General features: G+C 42.5%; 1 protein-coding gene across 2 annotated transcripts; it reads right to left on the bottom strand.

Annotated features, from left to right (window-relative positions):
- Positions 1 to 1,067: 1,067 nt before the first annotated feature.
- Positions 1,068 to 15,068, bottom strand: LOC140275352 (trafficking kinesin-binding protein 1-like). Of its 2 annotated transcripts, XM_072370796.1 has the most exons (18): positions 14,896 to 15,068; positions 13,862 to 14,056; positions 10,017 to 10,093; positions 9,707 to 9,823; positions 9,516 to 9,616; positions 9,253 to 9,358; positions 9,098 to 9,176; positions 8,445 to 8,575; positions 8,270 to 8,344; positions 8,048 to 8,185; positions 7,891 to 7,967; positions 7,560 to 7,808; positions 7,192 to 7,472; positions 5,599 to 5,717; positions 5,055 to 5,262; positions 4,142 to 4,247; positions 3,477 to 3,602; positions 1,068 to 3,284 (listed from the first exon to the last, which is right to left on the bottom strand). In XM_072370796.1, the coding sequence occupies exons 3-18, from the start codon at positions 10,065 to 10,067 to the stop codon at positions 2,693 to 2,695; spliced, it is 2,556 nt and encodes an 851-aa protein (XP_072226897.1). In that variant the 5' UTR covers positions 10,068 to 10,093; positions 13,862 to 14,056; positions 14,896 to 15,068; the 3' UTR covers positions 1,068 to 2,692. The 2 variants fall into 2 exon arrangements, with proteins under 2 accessions (XP_072226897.1, XP_072226898.1); XM_072370797.1 differs by lacking the exons at positions 13,862 to 14,056; positions 14,896 to 15,068 and adding an exon at positions 10,827 to 11,081.
- Between the last annotated feature and the right edge of the window lie 538 nt (positions 15,069 to 15,606).

Below are 15,606 nucleotides of genomic sequence, written 5' to 3'. Positions count from 1 at the left end.
CACATTTGTTGTTATGGTAAAATAAGACAGCTACATTTTACAAAATCTACCAACAGCCTTATCATTGTGTGTTACTTTACCATTTACAGCATAAAAAGTAAAACGCTTAAATACACACACTGTTTCTCAGTTTATTTGGTGTTGTGATTGTCTTCTTAGGACATCTTTGCACAGTAGTTTCCTAGTTTTATTCACTAGTTTCCTTCCAATGTAGCAAACATGAAATTAGCTTATTTACTGACAGGTCACCAGGATGCTATCAGATAAAATACATACTAAAGTACTCCTGCTGTCCCTCAAGAGAAGCTACTTCCAACAGCCTGATGCATCAGCTTACACCAGCCTATGGTCTTAAACACTTGAAGAATTTTTATTTAGAACATGTTAGTAATGCCTAAAGTTTTCCCACGTTCATACAGATGTTGGAACTGAAAGAAAAAGTGACACTCCAAGCTTGCAGGGCTTGTAAAGAGGAACATATCTCCAAACTATCTCCACATTTGTCTTTTTTACAAATGTACGAAATGACATTTCTGAAGTGGAAACCGTTTTCTGGCTGTTTTGTCACCTAAGAGTGGATGTCCTCTTTCATCACTAGAGGTGTGCTGTGTTGCTCTTGGCATCAACGAGATTAGTGAAATGTAATTTTAGGATGACAGATTTCCAGCATGAAAGACGTCTGTGACATTTGAAACGGTTTCCTTTCATCTAATTAGACTTCCCTCCAGCGATTGTGGCATTTTTTGTTTATTGCCCACCTCTGGCTCACCCTTTGGCCAGAAGAGGTTTAATAAACAGTCCTCATCATATCCCTTCTAGCGCAGAGATAAAGATGGTGAATGGGTAATGGATTTATGACTGCACAAATGTGGACAGACAGATACACAATGTACTTCACATACTCACTATGTGTGAGTTATTTGTGAGCACCATCTGCTGGAGGAGGGTAAATAATAATCTCAAGTCTGGGTCTCTTTTTCTTGTCGTGATTAGCCCAGTCTGGAATGAGCCATGTTTTCATAAAGAGCAAAATAAGATTCCATAGAGAGGACAATTAGTGAGATTATTTGATGGTCTTTATTTGGAAAAACCCTGATAACATGCTCACTCCAATACTCGCAGTGACGTGTGGATCTTGGTTATGCACTTCACTTAACAATTTCTTTATAAGTGCGTCATTAAAGATATTTCAGAGAAAATGAGCAGTATATACAGTCAGCAGGGCAACATCGTTTTTATGAAAAATAGTTCAAACCCCGGATAGGATTATTGAAATAAATAAACACAAGCCCAACTATAGCTGTGAGCTACTTCACACCAACATGAGAAACACAAATTTGTAATGACAAAAAGGCCGAGGCACTATATTGCTTCCTTTCGATTAACATAAACCTTCAGGAAAACGTCCAAAACACACCAACCACAACGATGTTTTAGCCCCCAATCACTTCCCCCATCCTGCTCTTCGCTGTCCTCGTGAGCTGTGGCTTCAGTGCATTGATCTGTCCAGTTCAGTGAAAGCTCCATCCACCCCCATCTAATGGCCAATTAGGAAATGAAGAAAAAGCATCTTTAATACTGCCATAAAATCTATTCAGCAATTTGTTGACAGGGAATTGTCAGACTTATACTTATTTGCCTCAAGAAGGATGATGGTGAGGTCATGATGAGGCGATGAGGTTGACATATTTTATATATTAAACATAAAAGAAATTTGCTTTTCAAAACCTCTGCATCTTAATCCACTAGTGTTGAAGAAGAAAGGCATGGTTTAAGTGCTACAGTGACTACAAATAGCCAAACAGTGCAATGACAGATTAACCAGAGTGCACCTGTGTTTGTCTGGATGGGTGCAGGGCTTTGTGGATGTGTTTCAGAAAAGGCAAGAGTGGGAGTACTACATCTAGCCAGCAGAGTCAGTCTCCAAAGCTGCGGTGGGAGTGGATGTCTCAATAGCTCTATTTTAGTTTAGTCTGTTTTCAAAGGTCAGTTCACCCATTTATGTAAAAGGAAATTACATAAAAACATTTTTGTGTGTCCATAGTTTTAAATAAAAATTTGTTTTAAAAACTGTCTGCCAGAGTCTGCAGCAGCTCTGCGAGCTACCGTTGGGCTAGATCCAAAGGGTTAGAATGCTAACATGCCCAGAATAGCACCTTAGGTTGCACCTTAGCATGCCAAATGTTGCTGATGATCAACGTGCAGTTGAGTTCTAAGAGGATGTTTTAATTTTGGCTAATATTTGGGCTAAAACAAATCCAAAGTAGAGATCAGACCTACGAGTGCATGTTTGTGCCAAAATTGGGATCTGTTGAACAGAATGTGGATGTGATTTCTGAAAGTTTGAACTGAGAAAACCCAAATTCATCTCAGAGATTTCTTAGAATCTGGACACATACAAGCAAAACGTTTGAGTATATGCGTTGTACAGCTAGACATTAGAAGAAATATGTTAGACTATACCCTTTTTTGAGTAAACTAACCATTTATGTTTTTTTTTTCAATTCAAGCATTTGAGTGGATATTGTTCAGGTAGAACTGTAGTAATGATTGGAAGCTAGTAGGGCCATATTAGTGTTGATGAGTACAAACATTGTCAATCCATGTTTGGGCTTCCGGTGACCGCTCAGCAGTCCATCCACTCTGTCCCGCATGTCTCCTTGGCTACCCTCATGGCCAGTGGTAGTCCAGACTACTCCTGGGGCCCTGGGGCTTTCATGGCCATGCTGGCTCCAACAACAGCTGGATAACTCCGGTTCCTCCTCATTCCATCTGGTCCAAAAGGGGAGCCAGCCCTACGCAGCCCACCCAGAGGCCCCAGGATGGGAGCTGGACTCACTGCCCTGCCACCTCGAGCTCCAGCCACACCCAGCCTCTTCACCTTGTCCAGCAGGTTGAGGTTGTGAACAGTCACACTAACGTCCGTTTGGCTTTCACAGTCTCTCCCTCTTTGTCTGCCTCTCATCCCACCTGTCACTTCCTTTAGAATTGAACGTGCTGGTTTGGAGGCCAGGAAGTTGTCATAGGATGGGCTCTTGAAGTCGAAGCCTGCGGAACTTGGCACAGCTGAGGCACCTAGCCTTGTGGGGGAGTTTGGGGGGGTAGATGGGCGCATAGGATCAGAATTGGATGCTCGGTTTTGGGCGATGGAAGTGCTGAGCAGGACTCCTCCGCTGCCCTGGCTCTGCAGGCTCTGGTTCTGGTGATACATGGCTGCTGAGATGCCTCTCTCCTGGAGAAGGCGCACTAACCCAAGGGAGGTGCTGGTGGTGCGTGTGCCATCTCTGCACAGATATTAAAGACATTTACTTCTTATCCTGCAATCTGCATTATTTTGTAATATTGCAAACTAACTTTACTGAATCCAAGTGAATAAATAATTAGTAGCTAATTTAACTAATTCATTCATTTAGCAAGAATAAGATATAACTGGAAATAGATAATCGACAATAATGCTTGCATATGTGGTGCCTTACCTGAGGTTAGTTGAGGACTCAGAGGGCCTGAGGCTGAGCCTGCGGGGTGTGCAGGGAGTTGCAGCCGGAGTACCCAACAGAGTGCTGGTCATCACACAGGAAGACGACGCAGGCACAGGGTTTAGACTGGAAAGAAATTAAAATGAAAGAAATTACAAAACGTTTGGATGATTTCACCAACTTAAATCACAGTTTCATGAGCATCATAAAATAGGTAAATGGCAGTTTAAGTGCCCAGAGGCTGTATGAGCCATGTATTATTTAACAACTTCACTTAGCAGCAAACAGGCTTAATGTTGTTGTCTGGATGTGTTCTTAGTTAGCCCTGTTATGTTATTGACACTGAGTGCTCAATTAGCACACTATAGGCCTATGTAAGTATAACAAATATCAGCTATATAATAACAGTAGGCTGCAGATGTGTTTGTGTTTTTTAATGACTATAATTTAGTAGATTTTTAAAAAGCGTCCACCATTCAATGCAGAAGACAATGACCATTCTCCATATAGGTAAATACTGTGTCATCGTTGTTATTGTTGTAAGAAATACACAGGTTTTAGTAGAAAAGTTTTGCAATAGTTAGATTTGAATTAATTCTAGTGGAAAAGACTCAGAAAAGTGGTTTTCACACCTTATCATGCAGCAGTAAAGGGCAGTGTCTTACCTTGGTGTGACCTGCGTCTGCTCATCTGTTGGGTGGAGGATCCTGCAGGTTGTAAAGGTGTATGTAGAGCTAGTGTGGGCCATGCATTTACCTGGGTAGTATGCAGCTGAAATCCCCACAAAAAGAAGCAGCCAGTCACTGTCAAGCTCCATGACATGCCTCAGGTGTTTAAAACAGTTAAAACGATGTGAAAGTTTCCAACAGTACAGTTACAGCTCAGGAAATATTTGGGAACTAACACAGTTTTTGTACATTGTACATTTACCTGTTTACCAAAACTATATTTGAGTAGCATTTATATAATGACGGTGGGCTTAAAGGCCTTCCAACTTCCAGATTCACATGCAGGAAGAATTGGAGGTCTCAGCAATATGGAGAACCCCTCTTTCATTGGCTTGAATGTGATTTGACAAATTAGCCAACAATAAATCATCCACTTTTTCCTCCTTTACAAAGCTCTGCCAAGTCTTTACTGCTGCTGTGCTTGGCTGCTGTTGGTGGATCTCTGCCTTCAGTTTTGTCGTCATCAAGTGAAACGCTCCACAATGAGGTTGGGATCAGGTAATTGACATGACTAGCTTTATTAGAATATTCCACTTATCTATCTTCAAAAGTTCCTGGGTACTTACATGGTTGTCTTCGGTAGAAATTGTATAAATCCAGGCTATGTTACGTTGCTGAGCTGATGGCCTGTTTCATCTGTACTGATGGATACTTCAACTACGTATATGTAGTATATGTGTATATACAGTATATATATGCATACATATATTCATATGTAGCTTGCAAGTGAATACTTTACACCCATATTTATTATATAACTGTAACTTTTAAATGTTTTGGAATAAAGATCATTAGAAAAAAAACACCAAATATGTCCAAACCTATCTGTAAATGTGCTTTACATCCTTACCCAGTGCATCAGTGTTGCTGAGATGCGGTGATGGGGATGGAGAGGGCGGAGAGGGTAGACCAAGGCTAGTTGGAGGATGACCGAGGTTGGCTTCACCTGTGCTGGAGGTAGAGGGCACGGCTGGTGAGGCAGAAGCCGAGGAGGTGGGCAGGTTCTGGAAGTATTGCTCTCCTGGTTCATCCTCCTCAAAACCACCCCAAGGGTATACCTGCAGGCTCAGCAGCAGAGAGAAGAAGTCAAAATCTGCACTTTTAAAAGGTTAAACTAACAGGTTCTGGAGTTAAGTGTCTACCAGGTAATATCAATCCCTAATCGCTAACTATTTTTAACATACTGTAGATATATGATGTCTATATAAATTAATCAATTTTTCCACTTTGTTCTCCAAACTTTCCTATCCTCCATTAAAATGAACATACTTGATGGACAGCTCTTTTAAAACATCTAAACATTGTGGCATTCACAGCAGTGAAATGTCAATCCCCAACATAGCTGAAAATATGCTGAGCTGCATTTTTTTACAAACTTTTTCTGTCACACAGACCTGCTCCAGCTCTAGTTCAAGGGGCCTGTAGCCCTTTGGCACGACTCCCGGTCTGGCATCCAGAATCACACCGAGGTGAGGCTGTGCTAACTGCTGCCAGTGGTGCAGGGTGGCAGAGCCTTCAAACACACACACAACAAATTGGTGGAATACTTTTCATTCCCCTGAAAACACTTGCAGTGTCCCATGGTCTCAATTAAAAAGCTTTTTTTCTTCACATGGTATCTCTCACCTACAATAAAGGCATACTAAATTGTTTTGCAGTGTTATTGTTGATACAAACTGACAGCTAGTCTAAAGTAATAAAATTCACATACGCACAATGGAAAGCATTTGGCTACTTTAACACTGCAAATGATCTGATGTCAGCATCACAAATGACCAGGAAAGAATATATTTATTTATTGGTTATTTGGTTGTTAAGGAGACATTTTTAATGTCCGCATTGATTTAAAGAAAAAAGAAAAAGAAAATTGGAGAAGATAACGGCGTCAGTCCAAGCGATTGGGACGACCAGCCAAGATAATTAGAGGTAATGACAAGTGATGGAAAGCAGGGGAATAATGTGAAAATGAAATGAAATAGAGAAATAAAGAGTGAATGAGAAAATGTTTTTATTAGTCAGCTACATGTGTTATTAACAGATAATAAACAGAGACAGCAAGAAATGACAGTGACAATGGAAAAATGAAAAAGAATAAGTAACAAAGGAAAACATATAAATAATAATAATAGTGACAGAAAATAATGCCACTATTCATGCATATATATAAGAAGAATGCACCAACAAAACACAACACCAAGGCTGATGTGTGTTATGTGGGTGTTGTTTGTAAGCTTTTAGGTGAAATCTGAGTTATTACCAGCAGAGGGCAGCACAGGCCAAGAGCAGATGCCCTCAAGGGTAAATCATCACTGAACCACGAGGGCAATGATAAAATGCTGCCATGAATCTGTCTGAGGTCAAACTTTACAACATCAACTGTTAAATAAAAACAGCAGCGCAAGAGTAAACCCACATTTAAAGGATAGCTGTAGTGCACGGCTGCTGAACCTTATGCACATTCTACATTTAGTTTAGCTTCTCCTACGTGACTAAATTAGTTAAAGAACAGCAGCAAATGATCTGGCAGCTTTGGCTGAACAGAATGCCATCTCCCCTTTCTTCTTCCTCTGTTTAACTGCACTTGTGTGTGTGTGTGTGTGTTTACAACCACTCTCTGGGCTGTGTGTCTTTGTAATAGCTGGCTGACTTGTGATGGTGCATTAGAGACCAGAAGGAGTTGAAGAGCATCAGCGAAAGAGGCCTCTCCTTTCTTTCCCTTGTGCTCCTCCTCTTCCTGCCACTGGCCCGGTCTCTGGCCCACCTCTTTCCTCTCTCTCTCTCTATCCCAGCTCCAGTCTTCCTGCCCCATCCCCATCCTTTCTCTTTGTCCCCCTCGAGCATTCGCCCGTGCCAGCTCTCCCGCCTCCGCTCCCCCTCAATGCCCCAACCCCACTTGTTCCCTTTCTTTGTCCCGACCCCTCTGTGTCGCTCGCCTTCCCAGCTCCTCCCTGCCTTGCAGCCGGCTCCACACTCTCGCTCTCCCTCACCTTCAAGTGGCTTGACGATCTGGAGTTTGTCAGGAAGATAGGGCCCTCGTGAGGCCCATAGGTGGAGGTTCCCGAGGGACATGATACTGTCGGAGGGAGTTAACAAGCTCTCCTGGCCGAGGGTGTCCTGCAGCCCAGAGTGTCCTCCCCGCCGCCGCTCTCTCTCGTCTTCAAAGAAGCGCCTCTCGCTCAGGTTGTTTTGCCGACGCAGAGACAGGCGGCGCAGGGCCAGCCGCAGGTCCTCGGCCCCACTCACCTTCTTCTCTCCACAGTCTGAGCTGCTGAAGGAATGAAGTGGAGATGAGACCAAATGGTCAACCTCGACTTCTTCTCTAATGAATAACTGACATTAACCAGCTCCTCCTCACCTGTCCTGATTGGATGCCGTCTCCATGAGGATGCTCTGTGTTCGGTTGTCAAGGGCAACACTGCTCCCGCTGATGTCACCTCCGTACATGGATGGATGGGGTGTGGAGAGGCCGCTGGACTGGGGCGAAGTCCGAGCCGACAGGGACTGGTTGGAGCCTGGGATATTGGCGCTGGTTGGAGTCAGTGAGCGCTGACGGACTGTCTGGTTAACATTCTTCACCGTGTCAAACACGCGCTTCCGATGGATCCTGCAAACACAACAGTCTCAGTCTGTACTGTATATACTGTTTGCTGACACTTTGCTACCAACTCACAAAAAAACAAACATACTTCTGTTCTTCGCACTCCGGTTCATCCAGACTCAACTCCTTCCTCATCGTTCCCTCAATCTCAGCTGCCAGAGAATCCTGCAAAACCAAAGCTTATGAAGGAGGGGAAAACTGCAATGTGCACACATCCAGAGACACACACACATGCACTCTCTTACCATTGGGTACAGTCCCAGGGGGTGATAGCGGCGGGGGGTTCCTGCAGGGTAGTTTCTGTTCCTCAGGTTCTTCAGCTCCTCTTGAGCTTCGTGCAGCATCTCAATACACTCTAAGTACTTCTCCTCCAGCTCCTGCAGCTGTTGGATTGTAGACGATGACAGTTACATTTCAGAAACAGCTCTAAAATGAACATACTGTGATTAGCAAGTCTGGAAACTTACCTCTGCTGTTAGCTGCCTTTGGGCATCTTTGGCTGCAATAAGGTGTTGCGAAAGCTCCTCATTTTCTACTGCAAACTGGACACACGTTTACAGCACATTTGACTCAGCAGACTTAGCAGCAATAGATAATGTCACAAATGATGAACCTGAAACATGACTGCTCATGCGCACTTACAGACTTGGCCTTTTTTTGCAGATCTACTATCTGAGAGAGGAGGTGTGTGATCTCCTCTTGCTGCCGGGAGGCATCCTCAGTCTTCCGAGCCAGCTCCTCCGCTATGGTAGAGATCTGCAGACTGGACAACCCTAAAAGAGCCGGTGAAGAAAAAGTTCCACTCAGTAAGAAAAGAGAAGAATGTGAGTATAACATGTTGACCCAGAGCTGTGAAACACACCAACAGAAGACAAATCAAAGTGTCAGATAAAGCAAGAAGGAAACAAAAAAGTATAGAACAGAACGCAACAACAAAGCAAAAACAACCAAAAGAAGTGAAAACACATTATCTCAAGATTTCAGAGAGAACAGCTAAAAGTAAGAGGTCAAAAGTTGTGCTTTCCTAAATGTTGCTGGGATTTTACTTTCACGATTTGGTTTCCTGAAATGTGTTGTTGTGCTTTCTGAAATAATGTTGTGTTTCTGTTTGTGTTGGTGCGTTTTGTGAAATTGAGTTTTTTTTGTTCCACAATGTAAGGTTTTTGTTGTTGTGTTTGCCCCTCAGGGCAAAGCAAATGAAACAAAAATGAGACAAATTCCAATCCAAGTTGAATTCAGAAAAACTGTAAATAAGAGAAAGGTGGCAGTTGTCCATAACATGGAACAAAACTTACTGAGTTCTTTCACACAGTCACTGACGAGCTGCTGCTCCTTTTCTTCATAAGTTTCAGTCTCCGACTTCAGGTGGTTAGCCTGCGCACACAACCACGATTAAACAAAATTTCCTGAGAGTTCGTTAATCACATTTGCATTTGCGCATCTGTTTTACCTCAGAGCGGAGTGACAGGTTCTCCTCTTCCAGCTCTTTGAGTTTCCTCTGGAGTGTGTCACTCACAAAGAATCCTGAAGCTGCTTCTGCTTTACTCTTTTTACCCCTGATAGAAAGATATACACAGAGTGAGCATGAAACTCAGCCTGGGGCCAACTCACTGCACTGATTTAGCTTATTTTATTATCTTACTACCTTAAAATAACTCATATAAGTGTTTATATGTTTGAGAAATAACATTAAAAAGCCAAAAAAAAGCTGACATTGGGGAGCTGGTGGAGTCATCCTCACTCTCCTCAGCTGCGCTGGTGTAAAACTGCAGCAGCTCATCCTTCAGGTTGAGCTCATGGTGAAGCTGGGCCACCTGGAAGAGTAGAATACTTTCATTCTGGCACCACAACACTTGTCACAAGTCAATAACTAATGGTCAAGGTCAATGTGTGAATGTGCAGACCTCCTCTGTGATTTGTCCCACTTGTTCTTCCAAATAGTAATTCTGTTCAGACAGAGTTCGGTTCTTCTTAAGAAGTGATTGGCCGATCTTTGCAGCCAACTCCAGATCTCTCTCTTTCTGTTGGAAAGAAGAGAGAGGTTACACCTTAATACTGTACATGAGACATTGGGTAAATCTACAGCGCTGTGTCCTCTCTGGTGCAGCTTCATGTTGGGGTTTCATTTGATTTATAAAGAAATAAAGAAAAAAACAACTTCTGAGCGCCGCTTTGAATAACGCCGCCTGAACAGACAAAAATAGAGTATCTCACCTCCTCCAACAAACGTGTGACAGCATCAATGTCATTGTAGGTCTTCGTCATCTGGCCCACTCTGTCTGCACATAGCACTGTGGAAATGTGAAACATGCCAACACAGAGTGAACATTTTTGCACACACAGCTGCTTTATGTAACACACAAAGGCTGCATGGGTCATGTATAGCGTCCAACACCTCTATCAGCAGTGATATAATGCCAAAGCTTTGGAGAGCAGTGCAGGGTTAGGGGGAAAGGGTTGTTTTCCATGGTGCACAGCAGTTGACTCTGTTGCCCTAGGGTGGCAGCTGTTATTGACTTCAGAGGCCTGATCGATAACATGGTGTACAAGTTATTGAATGCATTATGGTAAGCCTCTGTAATACTCTCAGTGTTAAATGCAGAGCAAAATCACTAAATGAAAGCACCCAGGAAGGCCATTTAAAAAAAAAAAATAAAGATAAGCTAAAATGTTGATCCATCTCTGTCTCGCAATGAACCATGAGAATAAGAGTATGTTGGTGTGTGTGTTAACTGAGAGCCACAACAAAGCAATTCCAAGGCAATAAGATGAAAAAATTCATCTTAGTAAGAACAAAGCCTGAGACAATCTCCCTTGCTCAACTTTTCGCTTGAAGAACCTACAAAAACATACAACAATCGTTTCAAATGGCCACATTGCATCTCTAAGGAACAATAAACAATAAATGGAATATTATCATAGGAAGCCTGCAGTTATAAAAGTCTGCCTGCATATCAGCTAGCCTGCACAAAAATCAAACCCCAGTATTAGGAAGATACTCCTTCTTTCGGACATGTACCTCACCTTTACTGTCTTCCCCACAGTACCAGTCCTCCAGTTCACATTCATCCCTCACCAGTCCCTCCATCCTGGTCTTGCTGTCCATGTTTTCCTTCTGCTTCACGATGATTGCCATGCACAGATGTCCATCTGCCCGACGCTGATCCATTCACTTTCTATCTCTCTCAGTGCCACTGCTCAACTACAGTATAACAGGCTCAGAGACTGAATTACCCTCCTCCCACATGGACGCAGCTGAGAGTGAACATGGGGGAGGTGAGGACATGGCAGAGAGCGTGTATCTGTTTTAGAAATGCTCTCCAGCTACAGAGGAGAAGCAGAAGTGGAAGTTGCATCATGACTGGAGACGACAGGATGGAGGGTGGAGGAAAGATTCGCTCACAAAAGGTGGGCTGCAGGCTGAACTCCCATCTGACACCTTTTTGCCTTACTCTCATCACCTCACTTGCTCTCTTTTTCACTCTACAAGGCTGCTGTACACAGATCTGCTTCTAGCAGTTGTCACCATGACAACTTCCATTTCCAAACAAAACCCTAATACATGCTAGGCACATAGTCTCACTTTTTACCATTGATGGTGCTGCAAATATACATATTTGGCCTTACCTGTAACATAGAATGTAAACAAATATTATAACTTCCTCCTCCATGAAATAGGTTCCTCGAGTTACTGTAAGTGCAGCGTTTAAGCACAAACTAAACCAGGGCCACCAAGTTTTATAAAACTACAAAAGTTAGGACATGGACATCATGTCAGACTGGAAAAAGAATGGCAACAGTCACAGTGTTTTACCAGTAAAATTTCACACAATTAGTGGATCAAAGCATCAAATGATTAACAGAATCTGTCATGAAAAACTTCTGCATGCAAGGGCTGAAAACTAATATCGACTGGCTTCACGCTCTTAGGCCGCATTGAAAAACAGACACAACGCTGCAGCTGAAATCACTGCACATTCTTTGGAAATGATCTGAGAACCACTGTCAGTGAACACAGTTGTCGCTGTATCCACAAATGCAAGTTAAAATTCCACTATGCAAGAACATTCTTTCTGGAAATCTTTCCTTTTATAAATCATAGAGATAGCATGCTCCAGCCTAAAGAGGAGAGGAACCGTGCAGCTCATCATCAGCCCACAGTTAAAAAAACATCACTAGTGATAGTATGCTGGTGCATTAGTGCACATGAAGTGAGTAAACTACACATCTGTGAAGGCACCACTGATGCATGTTTACCGCTGTGCAGTATTTGTTCTTTTTTATCAACAGTCTTTAAATGTCTGGGGGCACTGAGGAGGCCAGTTGCAGGGATTTTGCCAGAGGAATGTTGCCCATTCTTGTCTGATATGTCATTATTTCTGCTAAATAGTACAGAGTCTTCTTTGTTGTATTTTGTGTTTTATGAAGTGTCAAATGTTTTCAGTTGGTGAAAGGTCTGGACTGCAGGCAGGCCACTCCAGCACGTGGACTCTTCTACTATGAAGGGATACTGTTGTAATGGAAACAATAAGTACTTAAGCATCATCTTGCTAAAATATGTAAGGTTTCCCCTGAAAAGGGCTTTGTCTGGATTGGACATACGTTGCTTTAAAAGCTGTTTACAGTAAAACTTTCAGCATTCATGGTGCCTTTTCAGATGTGCGAGTTGTCGGTTTCATCGGAACTAATGCACCCCCATAACAAGTTGGATGGTACTCATTTATAATACTAATTTTCAGCCGTGACCCGTGCTCAGAGAGACATCTCTGAATTTTCTGAATCTTTTGATGACATTATGTACTATAGATAACGTAGATGTAGAAAATTTAACATTGAGGAATATTGTTCCACAGTTTGCCGACACAGTATTTTGCTGATTAGAGAAGCTCCATCTATCTCGGCTGTAGCTCAAGGGTCCGCTTAGTGTTTGTTTTCTTTTCCTGGTTTTCCATCTACCAGCAGGAGGAAGGATGCCATGCAGCCCTGACACACCAGGTTTCTGTTTTCTCCTAATTACCTTCCATGTATATATACCTGGTCTTCTTTCCTATTCTTTGCCAGATAGTCTGCATTTTCAGTGGTTAATCAGGTATCAAGGTTAAGCCACAGTCTTGTGATTTTGGATTTACTATTATGTGTAAATTTGGATTATCTGTGTTGTGTCTGCTGCCTACCTGCTTCTGTCTGCTCCCCAGGTGATGCTTGTGTGTGCAAGTCCTCAATAAAGTGAACTTTTTGGAATATCATCTACTTCAACTGTTTCTGTGTCTCCACACTTCAACAAATCGTGACACTATCTTCACGTCTGAGAAACTCTGCCTCTCTAAGGTGCTCATTCTATACCCCTGAAGGCATTTAACCTTGTTAGTTACAGCACGTTCCTCCAGATATTTCTTTTTAGTACTATATTTACTTTTCCAGCCTTAAGTTTACTTCCCTCCCAACTTTCTTGAGATGTGTTGCTGCCATCAAATTCAAGATAAACTATAAAATGTTTTCTATATTTTGTTGTGAATAAAATATTGGTTAATAAGGTTTGTAAATCATTGCATTCACTTTGCTTATTTACATTTTACACTGCAACAAAACTTTTTTTGCAACTGGGGTCATAAGTGTGTAAAAGGGCTCGGACTAAGTTATGATCTAAAAGACAAAAATGCACTCAGTTCAAGAAAAAAAAAAGTCATTCCTCTAAATGTAATCACAGGGATTAGGTGACCTTATGTGTTTACTGGACGTTTCTCAAGTTATCCATATAGCAGTTTATTTAACTGAAGATGAAATTTAGCAGTTTAACTTGAAATAGCAGCAATTGCAAAAAAAGTATATTATCAATAAGTCAAGACAACTTCTATGTAGCTCAGTCAGGATTCTTTCCTCCTCTCTAAATGCTCTTTAGAAACACACTGTTTCATTACTGCATTGAATCGTTTTATAATAAAGTCCCAGCGAAGCCAAGGAGAGAAAATATTATCTCCAGTCCCCCCTTCTTCCATATTGCTGCATAGGAAACTACATCAACATACCACTGTGGTCAGGTGTGCATCTGCCAAACTTACAGAAATATTTTAGAGTCTCTTCGATCTGCTCGGTGGTCAGGTCGAGTCTGGCATCCGGTGCGACGAGGGGAGTGTGGAGCCAGTCATCGTTGTCGTAGCCGTAGACGGTATCAGCCCGCAGCCGGTACACCGGCAGCTGCTCCTCCAGAAGACTGATGATCTCAAACTCCGGCAGGTCAGTGCTGTTGCACACATCTGAACGTCACCGAACAGAAGAGAGATGAAAGTGGTAGATAAAAAGAAATAATATGCCAAAATAAATAAAAAATGGATTTAAAACTTACAATTATTTGCTACTTTTTGACATTTACAAATCAAATAAAGCAATATCATATATTTTTGCATGCTTCGCTTTAATGCTCTGGTGTGAACATCTGGGCTTGGTGCTTAAGTTGAGATTCACTTCCCAGTCGGTGGTTCAGACAGTTTCCTTTAGAATATGTTGGTTTAAGTCAGAACTCACTGTACCACTGGGGATGGCAGGCTATATAAAGATAGACAGGCTCAAACCATGATACTACCACCACCATGTTTCGCAGATGTGTAAAGGTTTTTGTGCTGGAATGCAATTCTCATTTAAACCAAAATAATCCACTTCAGTCTCATTAGTCCATAAAACACTTTTCAAAAAAGCCATATGGCTCGTTCTCATGATCTTTAGCAGATGGGCAGAAATATTCTTGACTTTTTTCCTCACAGCCCTGCTGAGCACTCCATTGTTGTCCAATGTTCTTCTGATAGTGAAATCATGACTATTAACACTAGCCAGTGTGAGTAATGGCTTTGGTTGTTTAGTAGCTGCCTCGCAAACCACTCCATGTGCGACTGATGATGGTCTTGAATTTCGACCTTGATAAAAATCTGACTGATGGAGTCAAAACTCTTTCAAGATAGTTTTGCAGCCTTTGCCATACTGATGGTCTAAATCAGCTCTTTTTTTGTACAACAGTACTTTCTACTGTTGTATACTGTGTCAAATGAACTCTGAAACACAAGTTGTGTTTTCCTTTTTCCTTAAACCACCTGTGATTTACCTGTGATTGTCTCGGCGTCCCTGCTGTGGGGTGGCACCGGGTCCGTGTTAAGCTGACTGTACTCGCCCTCGCTCACATACTGCTCCTCGTGGGTAAAACTCTGACTGGGCTCAGGGTCCGGGTCCGGGTCCGGATCCAGGTCTGGGGCCGGGGGCGGGGAGGGGGCTTGGGAAGCCAGCTTGGCTCACCTCTCACTGGTGGAGAGAAGCAGGGGCCATGGGCCACTGGTTAGCAGGTCCACTAAAGAGACAAAAGACAGCAGAAAAGGACACCTGGTGGGGACAGAAAATAAGGGGGATTAGGATCAGTTACTTTGCTGTAACTCAAAGTCCACACCGATCGATATGTCTCTCTTTTTACAGAGTCTTTAACTTCAAGTGGCGCTGCTGACTCTGCAGTGTACTGCCTGCCTGCAAGCTGCGGGAATCATAGCCTGTCTTCAGCAGATAACACTTTGCTTCCGTCTGGAAACTAATATGAAGGCAGGTGGGGGTAAAGTTGAGCGATCCTTGGTGACAACATTGAAATAATTATACTTAATGAAGTAAACTTGTTCATTTAGGTGTACGAGCAGGGCCCAGCATTATACCTGATTCATCCATTCAGTCCCATTCTAAATCCCACCCTTTCTTTTCTTCACTCAATATAGATTTATCTCCTTATCCATTCACCCACTCTTCCCTCTTTCTACTGTCCTCAGCCAAATCTAAT

This window comes from Leuresthes tenuis, unplaced genomic scaffold (assembly GCF_036924035.1).
Source record: "Leuresthes tenuis unplaced genomic scaffold, fLeuTen1.0.hap1 SCAF_18, whole genome shotgun sequence".
Lineage (NCBI taxonomy): Eukaryota > Metazoa > Chordata > Actinopteri > Atheriniformes > Atherinopsidae > Leuresthes > Leuresthes tenuis.
Note: the sequence above shows the minus strand (reverse complement) of the source record. Positions and strands in the feature narration are given on the sequence as shown.